At 46.8% G+C, this 16183-nt stretch overlaps 1 protein-coding gene across 1 annotated transcript in view; it reads left to right on the forward strand.

Annotated features, from left to right (window-relative positions):
* RGS9 (regulator of G protein signaling 9) overlaps positions 1-16183 on the forward strand; it is a 31915-nt gene that overhangs the window by 8778 nt on the left and 6954 nt on the right. Inside the window, 11 exon segments of the mRNA XM_069872901.1 lie at positions 367-425; positions 818-894; positions 2663-2744; positions 2898-2960; positions 9448-9477; positions 10140-10201; positions 12462-12575; positions 13494-13609; positions 14067-14154; positions 14482-14620; positions 15606-15691. Of these exon segments, the coding sequence (XP_069729002.1) occupies positions 367-425; positions 818-894; positions 2663-2744; positions 2898-2960; positions 9448-9477; positions 10140-10201; positions 12462-12575; positions 13494-13609; positions 14067-14154; positions 14482-14620; positions 15606-15691 (916 nt within the window).

Raw genomic sequence — 16183 nt, forward strand, 5'->3', positions numbered from 1 at the left:
TGATCAGCTTGGTTTGCTCCTGTGGGCTGTGCAGTACACAGACTGATTTGTTTATATCGAGACTGTCCTCTGAGGCTTTTATCTGCCTTATGCTGCAGATCAGGAGAAATGAAAAAGCCCATTTTAGATTGGAGTGGTTTTAGTAGAACTTGTAACAAAATGTTGGCCTGTGTTTGAAAAACTTGGAGGTCAAATGCTGAGGAACCATCAACATTTTTCTTCCATGAGCCTTTGTGAGCTTGGAGCTTGTGCCTGGGAAGATGATATAACAGAGAAAGATTCCTGTGCTTATCACATGGGTAAATTTTTAATTATTGAATGTTGGTCTAAGCATAACTGACTGCTTATTTGCTTCTCCCTCCACAGCAATTTACCTAGCAAAGAAGAACATTAAGAGGAAAGGGATTTTAGAAGAGTATGAAAAGGTAAGGAGATGATGTGATTGTCCCACTGCAAGCTCCTCATTTGCTGTAGCTTAAGCCCTTTGTTGCTAATGAAGAGAGCTTGGCAAAAAATCCCTCTTCTGTTGCATGGGGTTTTACTCCAGCAGTGTCAAAAGCCAAAATTTTGGAAGTGAAAAGTGCCCAGCACAGGAAAATACTCTGAAGTCCATGATAATTTTAGCAGAGGTAATTGCTCTCCTCATAGTATCGTTTTTGATCTGATGAAATTCGTGTAATTACGTTCAGAACAATCCAGATTTCCTGGCTTGGTTGCCAGCCTGGCCCAGCTGAGCTACGGAGAGTCAGGACAACCCTAGCATGGGAGCGCCTTGTCCAGGATATTCACACTAACTGCTTTTTTATTTTTGTTCCAGGAACATTACAACATGCTCAATCAAAAAATAAACTACAAGTGGGACTTCGTTATTATGCAGGCCAAAGAGCAATATAAGTGAGTTGACTTACATTTCCTTGTTTGCTTCACTGGGGAGGGCATGAGGAGGCAGAGCTTCATTGTCTTGATACTTAAATTACGGTTTAAAAACATAAACTGCAGCTTTGAAATAACTTGCAAGTGCCCCTCAAGGTTGTGAAACAAACCTGCCTTTCCTCTCAGTTGGGGGATTCTCTGTTTAGCAAGGAAACTTTGTTCTAATTTCACACATGGAGGGAAGGATTTCAGGCATTGTTAAATGACTGGATGCCCATGTGCAAAGCCTCACCCACTGAACTTGCGTTTCTCTCCCCACCTGGCATCTGTCTGCCAAAGATTGTGGAGTCGGTGTGGTTTGTGAGAGCGACAGCGCAGGCAGGCTGGGTGCCTTTCCTGCTAACCCAACTGCCTGCCTCTTTGCAAGTGGTTTTCGCACATGCGTTAAGTATGCAAGGGGAGGTTTAGATTTTGCACCTGATAGGACTCCCTGAAGCAACTGGGTTGTGATGCTGCAGTGTGGAATCCCTCATTAGAGACAGCTTCTTTTAGCTCAGGGTTGTCTACAAGCGTTTGTGGATCAGGCCACTGGATTTAGGACCTGTTATTGGTCTGGTTCAATTATTGCTTACACATGTCTCACAGCTGAACCAAATGTCCTGAATCAAGAAGCAGTAAATGTTCCCAGGAGGAACTTATGGAGAAAACTCTGAAGTGCATGCTTAGGCAGCCAGCCGAAATTACTTGATTTGCGGAGCTGAATCCTTCAAATTCCCAGGAAAGTTAGTGAACGTGAGATGGGATTACTCCTTTGGAGATAGGATCTTTCCTGCTTCTGTGGACTCCTTTTACCTTTTTTAGCTCCTGGCACGGCAGGCACTGCCTCTCTGTTCAGCAGTGTTTCTGTCTTCACTGGGATAGTAGCCAAGTCATCAGAATACAGCTCATCTGATAGCTGTCTCATTAAACACGAGACTCTTGTTCTTGTAAATTGAGGTCAGGCTTGGGCTAAGAGATGCCAAATGCAGTTTTAAAGTTAGATACTGAGGCTGTGTCTGAACTAGTAGATTAACCATGTCTGAGGCTGTTTGATGATGGTGCTGGGACAGAAAGATGCATAATAGCCCGCATCCACCCTGTTAACCACAGCAAACAGCCTTTTGGGAATGCTCCTTTGCCCATGCTAAGTCCCGAACTGTGCCCAGGACTTGTCTGGGAAAGTATTAGTTGGTCCAAGTCCAAACCATGCTGGTGCTTCTTTTATTTAATAGTAGATGTGATTTGGGTTTTAGTGCCTGGGGACTCTGCTTGGCCCCATTTCCAAATAATTTCTGTGAGAAATGTTCCCCTTTACTGTGAGGCAGGGACAAGATGTGTCTGGGATGTACCTCTGCGTGGCAGTTCTCAGATACTGCCCGGGGAAATCAGAGACGGATAAACAGGAGGCAACAGGACTGACCACAAGTAGCGGGTTGTTAGCATAAAACTCTACCAAAGGACTGTCTGTCTAATCAAAAGAGGATGTGTCTGCTCCCAGCTGAGCTCGGGATGATGATGATTTCTCAAAAGCTACAGTCATGTGTGGCCATGTGAACAGCATGATCTGCAGTCCAGAATTAGCCAGGGTAAGATGTGGTCAGGAGGCTGCATCAGAGCATCGCGCAGTCAGGCTGGGACCCAGGGGGCGGGGGAGACTGGAGATGTGACTCCTTTCTCATCCCACTGGTTTTAGGAGGGCAAAAGTAATTTAATCCCCTGATAGAGTTAAATCCTGTTCTTGGCTTTGCAGGGCAGGGAAGGAACGAAAGAAGGCGGACAGGTACGCCCTGGACTGCCAGGAGAGAGCGTACTGGCTTGTGAACCGAACTCCTGTAAGTAGAGGATGTTAGCATGTGGCTTTAGTGCCTCTGTGGTGCCCTCCCTGCAGCCACCTGGGGCAAGCCCTTCAGGGCTTGGGAGTCTCCTCATGCGTTTGTATGAACCAAATGAGTTACAAAGCTATTGGTGTTTCTTGTCCATAACAGCCCGGCATGCTAGATGTCCTAGAGTACGGAGTAGACCGCGTAACGGATCCCAATGAAAATAAGGTAAACCAGGTGAGACAGGGTTGTTTTTTTTTTCTTTCCACACCTACTGAATTTCTTTGGAAGGAGCCAGACAATGTCCCTGGGATAGTGGTTTTCTGGGCACCGCAGGCTGAGCGAGTTAGCTCAGTTGTGACAGCCAAGTGGGCCAGAAGTTGAAGCTGTCTCATTGTCTGGGGTGTGGGGCTCTCAAAATAGGCTTTGGCAGCATCTTTTGGCTTGAAAATGTTTTGTCAGCTTTCTTGCCACGCCACTTAGTGTGAGTGTTTAGCTACAGGACATGTTTTTTCTGCTGGTGAAGCTGAATTAAGGAATTCTCTACCTCCAGATGCTTCTTGCTGCCTTTTTATTAGGGGTGAATGGACTCGGGGGGGGGAGGTGTAAAGGATCAGAGGAAAGATCCAGGTTTAAAATAAAATGACTGAATACCTCCAAAAGGGTAATTTGTGGCAAGATGATGAAGAAGTTGATGTGGTGGATAGGAGACCCAGTATGTTGCCTAAGAATGCATTTCATGTACCTACACCATAAAGAAACAGAATTAATGAACTGGGATCATCAAGGCTGTAGCTGATTGGGACTGATTCAAAATCCACAATAAGACAAATGCAGTCAATAGATGAGGAACTGGAGCTGCTCTTCTCTTTCTCCATCAGAGTTTTTAATTGATCTTGCATTTGTGCACTTAATGGTGTTCATTTGGAAGTGAAGTCAAAGTGTTATGTTACTGTGAGCACACTCACTGTATTCCCACAACTTCTCATTTTTATAACAGCCTTTAAACAGCTCAACAGCCAGAGGCAGGATAATTGCTTTGGCCAACTGTGTTCTGTTGCTATAGAGACTGAAAATGAGCAAAATGTGGGGTTAGGGTGTATTTTATTTTATTCTTGTAAGCAGCAGCTGCTGAAAGCCTCTTTTATCTTAAAAAAGAAAGAAAAGAAGTGGAGGAAAGGGAGAGGGATGGAAAAGAGGAGTAAGCCAACTTCTTGCCCACAGTTTTACAGCTGACATGGAAGGAGATTTTAGGTTTGCAAACCAGCTGAAAGCCCGTGGCCATCTGCCAGCTGCTCGGTAGCACAGAAGTAGTGAGCTGAGGGATCTCTGTTCAGTTCCCACGCTGGACATAAGAGCGATGGTCAGTCCCCGCTGTCAGCAGAGAATCCAAGGGAGGCCTGAGCCAAGGGACACCAGGTTGGGGTGACTTCACTGCCTTTCTCCTTTATGCTGGTCTCTGAGCTGTCTCCTCTCTGGAGGCTGAGCGGAAGACGGAAGGTTCTTTCTCCTATTTTGCATTTGAAAGAGTGATTGGCAATAGATGAGATGGCCAGAAGCCCACATAGACCCCCCTTTGGACTAGCAGCCTGGTTTTATTCCTGCAGACTGCTCTCAGCAGCCCTTGGTAAGTGGAAGGGATGGCCCAAGCTCTGCAGGTAACTGCTGAGCCGGACCGTGCTTTGTTGGCTCTATTTTACCCCTGCTGAAGGCAGTGCAGAGTTTTATTGATATTTTCTGTGCGCCCCGCCTCTGCCAGAGGTGAAACGGTGAGAGCAGCAAATGAGTGCATGAATCCAGTGCCCATTTATTTGATTTGTGTCTTTGTTCCTGCTCAGTCTAGCTTCGCTTGGCTGGCCAATTAGTTGTCTTTTATCTTGACAGCTGAGAAAGAAAATATTCCCGGTAATAATTAATTTCTGACATCAGAATGACTTCTTTGAAGCTGACAGTGGCACGAAGGTGTTTTTCACTTGCCTCAGTCCCTTTGGTGGGCTGCTCACTCTCTAATTGATAGAATCCTCTGAGGATAAACAGGTGCTCAGCCAAACATCTCACTCCTTTGATAGGGACTTCTGTTACTGACCCACGGGCATCCTCTGGGTTATAATGAGTTAGGAGTTGTGGGTACTGGAGGAGTAAGGCAGAAGTAGCCGGTCATTGAACAGCTAATTAAGGGATACTTTAGCCTTTTGTTACCTAGGTCTCAGGCTCCTGATTGAGCTTCACTGCTTAGAGAGTTACCAGGCAACTGCCAGAGCCTGCGAGTACGCATTTAGCTTTTGCTGTCTTCTGTAACCAGAAAGTCTTTCTGAAAGTGCTTAACTTAGCCAAAAATCACTGTTTCTGGTTCAGGGACTACTGAATGAAATGCTCTGGCTTCTTGTACACAGCAAATCATAGAATCACCACCAGGTTGGAAAAGACCCATCGGATCATCGAGTCCAACCATTCCTATCAAATACATAGAATCATAGAATCACGAGGTTGGAAAAGACCCATCGAATCAGACACAAATAATCATTGCTGACCTTTACTTTCATAAGCCTCTGTCAGATTGGCTGCCCGATAAACACATAATTTCTGCTGTGTCCATCACATCTTTTGAAATAACAGGGTCAGGACCAGATAAGCAAGATAGGGGAAACGGGCAATTTGAACAAAACTGGGCACAGGGTCTGTTACAGGTTTAATTTCGAGCACAGTGGAGATGCCTGTTGAGACAGTCTTAAGCAAGGGTCAGAATTTGCCTCTGGCTGCAAGGCTTCCAGCTGGCTGGGTGTAGGGAAAAGTCACATCTGCACTGGACAAGGGATGTTGGTGCAGAAGCAGAGCGGCGTGCCTGTTGCAGTGCTGTTTGCCACTGCAGTGTCAGAGAGGCTGTGCCCTCCGTTTTTAGCTCTGGCTGCAAGGTGGTGAGCTCTGAGAGAGGCCAAGCCCTGCTGGCACTGCCCAGTGCCCAGTGCTTTGCTCAGGATTCCCATGGGCACCCTTGCAGCTGGCCAAGCTGCGTGTGGACAGAGAGCCCTGCAGCCGTCAGGGCAGAGCGTGGTGTGATTTGCGGTGCCCTGGCCCAAAATGAACTCTGGATAAGTGGTCTATGCTTGTTTTTCACTCCAAGCTCTGTCCGGGCACACACACAAAAGCTGTGCTCCAGCTGTTTATGGCCTCTGTAAACACTGGATGGTGGTGAAAACATACTGGCCATTATCTCCACAATGTGGTTGGGAAGACCCACTCTAAGAGCAGAGGAGGTCCATGCAAATGGTTAGCTGGGAATCAGCAGATGTCCCAGCTCTTGTATGAGCTCCTGGCTTCAGCCGTGTGGATCGGCTCTTGAGCAGGTCCTGGCTGGCTCCCAGCTGGGCTTTGCAGCCACTGCCTGAATATTTGGCAAGTGCAGGGTGCGACGAGGCCGTGCAGGGTGTCCAAGTGCTGCTCTGTGTCTTGGGGAGGCGGATGTTTAACAGCAAGCGATACTCGCCTGAGACAGACTGAGGTCTTTCACTAATTGCCATTTGGACTTGAAGCCTGCAGGGCTGGGGAGCTTATCCATGGTAATTGCAATAAGTCACTCGTTAAAGGCATTGCAAGATTAATCTCATTATAAAAAATTAGTCTTTTGTTCCAAATATTATTTCCTTCCAAATGAGGGAGGGTGGGTGGGTGATAGAGGGCACTTTGGCACTGCTGCTGCCGGTAGCAGGGGTAAGGGTGGGTGGGGTAGAGGAACAACTGGGAGTGCTCAGTGGGGGACACAGCATTCAGGGTCCCTTGTACCAGCAGTGAAGTTGGAAACTGGTCACAGGAACACTTTCATAGAATCATAGAATCATAGAACCATAGAATAACCAGGTTGGAAGAGACCCACCGGATCATCCAGTCCAACCATTCCCATCAATCACTAACCCATGTCCCTCAGCACCTCGTCCACCCGTGCCTTAAACACCTCCAGGGAAGGTGAATCAACCACCTCCCTGGGCAGCCTGTTCCAGTGCCCAATGACCCTTTCTGTGAAAAATTTTTTCCTAATGTCCAGTCTAAACCTCCCCTGGCGGAGCTTGAGGCCATTCCCTCTCATCCTGCCCCCCGTCACTTGGGAGAAGAGCCCAGCTCCCTCCTCTCCACAACCTCCTTTCAGGGAGTTGGAGAGAGCAATGAGGTCTCCCCTCAGCCTCCTCTTCTCCAGGCTAAACACCCCCAGCTCTCTCAGCCATTCCTCATAAGGCCTGTAATTTGGGAGAAAGGGAAATGTAAAAGTACTTTGGGAGAAACGGTAAGTACTTTGGGAGAAAGGGAAATGAAACGATGTGCAGCTCTGGGGTGAAATAGTTGAGATCCTTCCCAGTTACTGTGGATTTGAGAACTTGAAAGAGCTGAGCACAGCCAGCACCTGCAGCCCTCAACAGAGTGTTCAGCACTGGGCTCCTCTCTGATTCTGCTCCAGTTCAGTGTGTGCCACTACTTGGTGATGCTCAGTCCTTCTCATGCCACAGCCCCCTTTTCTGTGCGAGCCTTGGCAAATCCCCTCTGCACCGAAGCCCCAGCTGTCCTGAGTGACGACCTGCATGCTCAGGCTGTGGTGGGAGGGGATCCTTGGTATGGGATGCACTTTCGAAAAAATCTTTCCCTGTTTGCAGACATGGCATTAGCTTTGTTTTTTACTTGCCCACGTGTAATTTTTTCTGTAGTGATGGCAGTTTAATTGATGCCCTTCTTCCTCTATGTAACATTTAACTTACTGGGTTCTTTTTTCTCTTTCCCACCAGCTATTTGTCTCGTGTGTGTGTGGTGTGCTGCCTGCCTCTAAGAGCCCTGTAGAAGATAACACAACTTTCCTGCCGTGTGAGCTGCCTTCAAGCCACTGTGCCAGCATCCACCTCTCCTCACCCCACTGCACCGAGGCACCCACTTGACAAAACACAGGAAGAAATGAGGGGCCTTTTAAAACCACCTAGTAATTTTAATGCGTTGATTTTCCTAAAGTAAATGCCTTTGCCACGCTTAAGTTCCATCAGATGGAACAGTTCAGATGATGGGGTCTGATTTGTAACTCAGGTTCCCCAAGGACACAGGGAACTCCTGGTGTGCAGGAAATAGCTGTCCTGAAACAGAAACAAAGCTCTCTAAAGAGGATGCTTCTAGGACAGTAAATGCAGTGAGTTTCTCCGCACAAGCAGCTGATTTTTTTGCCTTCCATTTCTACAGTCTGTCTGAAACGATGACACTGTAAAAATGGGAGGGAAGAAGTGGTGCCTAGATAGAAGCTGGCCTGGCATCAAGGGTACAGCTGCAGGGTGAAAAGCTGTAGTCCATGTGTCCTCCATCATTTATAAGATGTCTCAGGAGGCTTTGAATCAGCAAGAGAGGCTGTATGGCCCTGTGGGCAATGATCCTGTTGTCCAAGAGCTTTTTCCTCTCCCCGATGTATCAGCCCTTACCCCGGCACACGCAGTTCCGTGTGTGTGGCCAGCAGAGCATCGCAGCTGGTGCAGCTCCTGTTTGCTTTCCTGTTTGTCCCTGCTGAGATTACGTTCGCTGCAGTCATTCAAAGCTGGTAATGGTATTTGCAACAGAAAAAGCCTCCTCCCTTTGCAAGGCCACAGTGAGGATTTCTGTTTGTACTACACTGGATTTGTGTTAAAATCACATGAGTGGCTTCATGGTAGTGCTGTGCAGGTTGGCTGATCTGCATATCTGACTCCTGCTGCTGAAATGGTGAGTGTGTGCTCTCAAAAACAACCAAGTTCCAGCAAAATGTGCCTATTTTTCTCCCTCATGAGCTAGTGATGGTGGTTAAAATGCAAAAGCAGATCTGCACCAGTGTCCCCACAGTGGTCCCCTCACAAAGCAGCCCCGGGAGAGTCTTTTGCCTTTCCAAAAACAGGGGCAGCTCGGGGTGCAGGTTCTCTGGTGAGAAGAGGGGAGAAGCAGGCTGCCTGTGGCATTGGATACCAGATGCTTCATCCCTCATTGCTCACAAACTGCACTTCACCACGGCACTCTGCAGAGTGGTGCCTGCCACAGGGTTAGTTTGACAGAAGAATGCTGGGATGCAGATCTTGTTGGCTAAAATGGGAAACGAAGAACTGAAATGCTGTGTAAGCCTTTAAAGGCTTGCTGGGAGCATCATTGACTTAGCCTGTCTTTCCTTCTCCCTCCCCAAGTTTATTTCGCTCAAAGTAACTGTTCTTCAAAGGAAACTCTGAATAAACACCCTGCAGTTAATTTCTTGCCTTCAATTGCTTGTTCATTTGTGGATGACATGTAACATAGTCTGAGTTACTCAAATCACAACGTAAGCACCCTTTGCACAGCAGATACTGCTTCTGAGGCTTTTAATTGTTGTGTTTATATTTTGCAATGTGTTGGTTCCTGTCTCCTTTAGCTAATATTGAATGATCTAATCTGTGTCTCGTAAATGAATCTATTTTAGCTCCATTAGAATAACCCCTTAATTGAAGGCACGCAGGCAGCCTGTGATGGAAGAAGCAGTGCTAAACAATAAATACAGCTAGTGGAACGATTTACAATGTATGGATGCTCTTAGCTTTGATGATACCCTGATTAGCTGAGCTGCTGTGTTTGATTTTAATTGTAATGAGAATTAATTGGAGAGTGCTGCACAGTGGCAGCAACGGTGTTTTCATGACTCAGAAAAGACGAGTGAAAGCACCCATCCCAGTTTAAAGATTTTTATTTCTTTCTTTTACAGAAAAAAACGATGGATGTTTATAGGAGAGAGGTAAGTGGTCCTTCCCTCACTTCTAGGCGTTCATCCTTTATGTGTTTCTTCCATCAGTGTTGCTTGGAGGCCCAAAGGGATGAGCTGTTTTAAAAGTTCCTGTGTCTGGCTGGCAGAGTCTCTGCCCTGTGGAGCTTTTGGTCAATGTGTTTTCAGGATGTTTCCTGCCTCTGCACCTCCCAGTGCAGGCAGCCAGCAGCTCTCCCAGTGACGGGAAGGATCAAGCAAGGACAGACAACAGGGCTAAAACCCAACAGATCAAAATTAGTGGTGGAGAAATCATAGGAGATGCATCCTGTGGCGCCAGTATAACAGACAGCCAAGGATCAATGATAATTAGATGCTAAATCATCCAGAGCATTTGTAGGTGCCTAGGATGGTAGCTGTTAACCAATTTTTGTATAGCATGGGAGTGCTTTTTAATTACTTGCACATTGCAAAATGCTCTTCTGACATTTGCAACAAGCTCAGTGAAAACAGCCTTTTTACTGAGACGGTTTAGGGATTCTCTAATTCTTTGGACACCCAATAAGTAGGGAAGAAGCAGTCCCTGTTGTAGTTAGCCTTACTCTCTGGGAGAGAGCATGTTTGAGTTCAGATAGAGATGGCCTTGCCTTCATGTCTCTGTGCTCCTAACCATGGATGTGTCTGGTTCCTCTCAGATCATGTACTATCAGCAGGCCATCATGAAGTCCAGAGTGAAATCTTCTGTCTCTCTTGGAGGGTAAGTCCCGATTGCCTTCTGTCCGCACATTAATTAGTCTTCAGCGCTCATCTCCTGATGAGATAATTAAGCTATCTGCTCTGGCAGCTAGTGACTCAGTCTGAGAATGGATGTGGTGGCCACACACAGTGTTGTTTGTGCTCTCAGGGCTGTGTGTTGCCTGGGCCAGGAGGCAGAAGGCAGAGGAGGGGTCAGAGCCCCAGTCATGATGAAGAGTCTCCCTTGGAGCTAAGGAGAGCTTTGCAATGAGTGTCTGTAGAGTCTCTCGCCAGTCTCTCGGTTGAGATTCCCTCTGAAATCAAGAGATGTTCAGACTGGTCAGGACTGGACTGTGGTTCTTGGGACGCAGCACGGCTCTGCAGCCCTGAACGGCAGCTGTGTGGAGGCTGCCTTGCGAGAACGCAGCAGTTTGTCCATCGTGTGGCTGTTCCTCTGCAGGATGAATAAGCAGCAGGGACAGACTGACCCTCCTGTCCCTGATCCCCAGTCCACCCAGTGAGTCATCTTGCTTGTGTAGTGATGCAGAGCTGGAGAAGCTTCTGGTTATTCCTTCTTATGAAGGAACACACATCTCTCCATGAAAGTCCAAGCTATTAACTAGCAACTTGTCTTCTCAGTGGGAGTCTTTCCTGATCAGATTCTTACATGCTGGCCTGTTCCCTAAAGATGCAGTCCATGCCACCTCTCTGTTTTACATAGTTATTGCCACCTAGAGATTCATATTGAATCTGAGATAAACGTGGTGGTCAGGGCTGTTCCCTGGGAGAGGACAGTTGTGGATGAGTGAAAGGTGAGGATGAGTCTGAGAAGCAGTGCTTTGTTCTGAGAACCACAACTTGCAAGGCACTAGCAGATCTGCTTCTTTCATCTGTGACTGACTCCCAAGTCACTTAAAACTCCCCTGCCTCGGTTTTCCAAACTGTGAGCTGGAGCTGGGGACACCTGACTGACTACCTTCCAGGAATTTTGTGGTGTTTAACTGTTTGGTAATGGAGCCTTTTACACGCTAGTCCTTGTCTTCTGATGGATAATGCTTATCACCTCAATCAAAAAATCCTCAGGAAATTTGGATCTCCATCTCAGCTGCAGGATTGGGTCCACTTCATATTATTATTGATGAGCATAAGAGCAGCAACTACATAGTGTGCATGTATGAGAGGATTGCATTGATTTAGTAGATGCTGCAAAGCACTAATCATTAAAAGGACAGAGCAATGTTACCTGAGTTGACAGGTTTAGATTTGTAGCTTGATTAAAAGATATGGATTGGAGTGAATTATGCAGGTGCTGAATGCTTTGGCATTTCCAATGAGAAGACAGGATCGAGCACTTCTGTGCCAAACCCGTGGTACGCTTTGTGCAGCAGGAGCTCTGCCAAGGGGCCTGTTAGCAACGGGCCCTTGGACAGTGCGCTCCCAGCTTTGGGCACATGAAAGCAGTTTGGCCTGGAAGGAATTTTAAACACAGAAACCAGATGATTTTATTTTCAAGAATCAAAAAGGGAGGAGAAAGCTAAAATTCCATTAGTGAAATCAGTTGTAATTACAAGTCTGGCCAACTTAGGAGGTAGAAGAAGTGTTTGTCTGGTTCCTGCTAGGATAGAGACATTTTTGCTCTGTGCCAAGCCCTCGGCCTCGTTTGCAGAGGAATGAGCTGTGTGGAAGGTGAGCGGAGGAAAGGAGAAGCCAGGATGTGCCCTCAGCACTCCTTCACCTCTCCAGGAGCTCCCTGTGCTCTTCCATGCCCCGTGGGAAGGCTGCAGAGAACCCACCCTGAGAGAACACAGGATTTGCTTTCCTCTTCTCTGGCACTTCCCTCTCTGTAATGTGTGGGACAAAATAGGATCAGACAGAGACAGAAGCCATTTAGGGGCTTAGAACCACTTCCTTGAAATGAAGAGGCAAAAGGAAGTGATGGAAGAGAGTCGTGTATCTCCCAGCACTTGAGCTGGCAAAGTCACTGCTTTGAAAGACAACTGGGAGATTACAGTTTGGGAAATGGAAAAGATTAGCTGAGCTAATGGATCAGTTTCTCCAGCAAGGCAGGGGCCACTTTCCAGATCCCTGTGCTGATAGGGCACCTCCAAGGACATCTATAGTCTGCACGTCCCTGCCCGTGACAGGGGTTTGGAACTGGATGATCTTTAAGGTCCCTTCCAACCCAAACCATTCTAGCTTCCTGTGATTTATTTGGTTGTAATGGGGCTGGCTGCAACTCTACTTGCAAGTTTATATTTTGATTTTATTGGATTTACTTGCAGACTTGTGAAGTACTCTGAACAGTTCCTCTCCAATGATCCTCTCCTGTCTGGATGTCTCCCCAGTAACCCTTGGATAACAGATGACCCTGAGTTCTGGGATCTCAATGCAAAACTGTATGTATTTATATCTCTGGCCTGCTTGTGGTTTACACTGACCTTGATGCTGATAGAAATCAAAAAAATGGAACCATTGATTTCATCATGATGTCTGGTCTCCGGTCACGAGCAGGGAAGCGTTCCCTTTCTGACATAGCTTGTCCATGCTGAAGAAGCTATCTCTTGGAACTACTCCATGCCGAGATTCCACTATTATCTTTTTCTAGTGGAGCCTTCCTTAATATGTCACAAATTCCTGAACCGATGATGGGAATATGCCCTCAGCCCCCACTGAGTGGGTCTAATCTTCCCCTTGGATAAGTGAAGTCCACTTCTGCTAACACAGGGATGCACTATGACCAATTATGTTCAGGGATAGCCCTTGGTCTAGCATTAACCTTGGTAAATTCGATGCTGCCAATAGCGTAGCGATTCAGGGCTCAGCTGCTGATCCTTGGTGTCAGGATGCTTTCTTAGGAGAGAGTTTGGAGGCACATACTGGTGGTCCATCCCTTCTCTGAGGTCTCCCCTGGTTTTCCATTCAGATAATATTTGCTAATTATACAGTGACAACTCTAGGCTTGAAGCATACAGCTTATTACTGGTTCTCATTTGAGACCAGCAATCCTGTTAGAGTGCTAATATCCCATTAAACAGCCCCAAAAAGTTCACAGAATGCCCTTATGAGAAGCGAAGCGTTGGGCAACAACGAGTCCCTCTTCCAGAAAGAGATAAATCCTGATCCCACTGTGTACCAAGTTGTTTAATTACAGTTTACTTAGTGGGCTGACTTCAGCTCATTACAGCATTCTGGAAAACACAGAGCGCTGAGAAGTCTCTTGGCATTCCAGCAAAGGCGCGTTTTGGATTTAATTAATCTGCTAATTAGAATGGCCACATGAAACCGGCAGTGCTGTCTGTTTGCAACCTGTGCAGAGTGGAAATCCCCACCAAAATGCGTGTGGAGAGATGGGCCTTCAACTTCAGTGAGCTGATCCGGGACCCCAAAGGTCGGCAGAACTTCCAGCTCTTCCTGAAGAAGGAGTTCAGCGGTGAGTCTGCTGTGGCTCTGTCTCTGTCCCTGCCTGGGCCACAGCTGAGGCAGAGCAGTGGTGGAAACCCACACCTTTGCACTTGGTGCTGGGAGCTGAGACAGTGACTAAGTCACAAAGTAAAGGCAGTAGAAGTGACTTTGGAGGTGATGGCTGTGCAGCCAGCGCATGCAATACCATCTAGTGGCACAGGACACAAAATACAGCCCAGGACACTCCCTGTGCAGGGAAAACCCTGGATTCACACGCTCTTAGAGGTGTCGTTTCTCCCTGAGCAAAGAGCAGGAGAAAGCTGTTTTCTTCCTTCAGTTGTAAGAGGGTGTTCAAGGTGGCCATAAGAAGTGAAGAGAATTGGGGCCAAAGCATATTGAGTCAAACATATTCCATTTAAATTTAATAAATGGGGTTGCGCGTTCCTCAGTCTAGCTCTCTGTTGACTGAATCCTTGTTAATACAGGAGAGAACCTGAGTTTCTGGGAAGCCTGTGAGGATCTCAAGTATGGAGACCAGTCCAAGGTCAAAGAAAAAGCAGAAGAAATTTACAAGTGAGTGTGATAATTTTACATTCTTAAACTCTTTGTACGAGAGTGTCATCGCCTTCTTTCACATTGTTGTTCTCCAAGTGATTTGCTCCTGAAACTTTTCTTTGCAAGCTATCATCAAATAGCTGTTCTATGTCTCCATGCAGGAGAAGAGGTTTTGAAGACGAAAGCGTAAGTATTTAAAGATATTGGAGAGGAGATTGACTGCTCAAGCTCAGAACGGCAAATTGTAGTGGGGAGCCAAGGGACTTTTCCTTTCATGCAGCAGACAGGGGAAACTCCACGAATTCTCCAGCAGTTAATGACACTGTTGATTCCTCTTCCTTGCAGGCTTTTCCTGGCTCCAGGAGCAAGGCGCTGGATTAACATTGATGGCACAACAATGGGCATAACCGTCAGAGGCCTCAAGCACCCTCATCGTTATGTTTTAGATGCTGCTCAGACCCACATTTACATGCTGATGAAAAAGGTTTGTTATTTGTTTCCAGAGCCTTAGGGGGATTCCGGTTCTCTGGGCCTTTCCCTGCCTTTGTGTGCTATCAGCTGTCACTTTCAAGTGGTCCTTCTTTGAAAATCCCTCTAATTTGCTGATTTAAGCAACCACTGGTTCTGGCCCTTGTGTTTTGCTGCTTCTTCCCTTGAAGGCAGCCCAAGGTGGAGGAGGTTAGGTGTCTGCTGCAAGTCCTACTTTCAAATAGCAGCTTGGTCACCAGCTCATTAACAAATCTTTAACCTCACTCAGTACCACTTCGTGTGCCACATCAGGTATCCCTGTGGTGTGATGCTTGGATTTCAGCAGCAGATGGGAAAGGCATGACTTCTGTACCAAAAGCATAACCAGACATGGCCCATCTCAGCTTTTGCTGAGTTTTTCCCACATTTGTCTGCAGTTATGTTGATGGACACCAGTTTTTAGGCCTGTTGCAGCAGTCTGTGTGCTGATGTCAGCGTACAGTATGTCCTGGTTTTCATTAGATCGTGGTGACCATAAATAACCTGTAACTCCTCCTTATGAATGCTACAAAATGCACTTAGCAGGGGGGAGCATTAAGGGCCAGAGCAGCAGCAGATGTGCGGTGATGCTGAAAGCAGCAGAATTACACTGTTTTTTGCCAGTTGCTGTAAAGTTTGGTTCCTGAAACATGAAAATTTCACCCTGCAGTGACTGTGAGTCACCCCGGGTCTGGGCTAAGCTTGGCTCAGTGTTTTGGTCTGTATCTTACCTGGGACGGTTTATTGTGAGATGGAAAATCATGGGAATTTTACACCAAGATGAAAGAGTATTGGTTTAAATAGCTACATTTGCCTGAAAGATGCAAAGTCCCCTGGGTTGCTGAGGAAGATTAACCAGTTCCCAGCCTCCCTGGCTCCTGGGAGCAGCTGTATTTGGTGGTAATTTTAATAAGGGTGTTTGCCGCCCATAACTACCAGTTTCTCTTTTTTGCTCCTAGTAGGACTCCTATGGTCGCTATTTAAAGTCTCCAATATACAAGGAAATGCTGTCCAAGGCTATTGTGCCACAAGAGACGGTCAAAAAAAGGCAAGTGAAACTGTATGTAATCATGGGGTTTGTTTTTCTTGTAGGAAGGGTAGAAAAAGCCTGAGTTGCAGCAAAATTACTATGATTTAGATGTTCACTTAATTAAATAAAATTTTTCACTAAGGAGATACCTTGCTTTGAGACTGGCAACGCTGTTTATTTGTGAGCCCTACGGAAGAGGCTTGTGTGCAGTCGGAATCAACTGCTGCCTTGTCTGTTGGGTCTGCTTAGAAAGGCTGTGATTGTTGAATTAATCGTGGCTCCTTTGCTGAAAGGGGAGATACAGGGCACGGGGAAAACTCCTGCCCACAGAACATTAGCTGCCAGAGGTGACACAGAGCCACCGCAGTGTCCTCCAAGGGCTCTGCTCAGGACAGAGCCACTTACCCTCTGGTGAAGGGAAGGTGAGCGGCAGCCACATGGGAACAAACAGCACCTTATTTGTGAGTGACTGTTGGCACGAAGTAGATGGTCTGAGAAGAGGCAGCCTTG

Source organism: Phaenicophaeus curvirostris, chromosome 19 (assembly GCF_032191515.1).
Source record: "Phaenicophaeus curvirostris isolate KB17595 chromosome 19, BPBGC_Pcur_1.0, whole genome shotgun sequence".
NCBI lineage: Eukaryota > Metazoa > Chordata > Aves > Cuculiformes > Cuculidae > Phaenicophaeus > Phaenicophaeus curvirostris.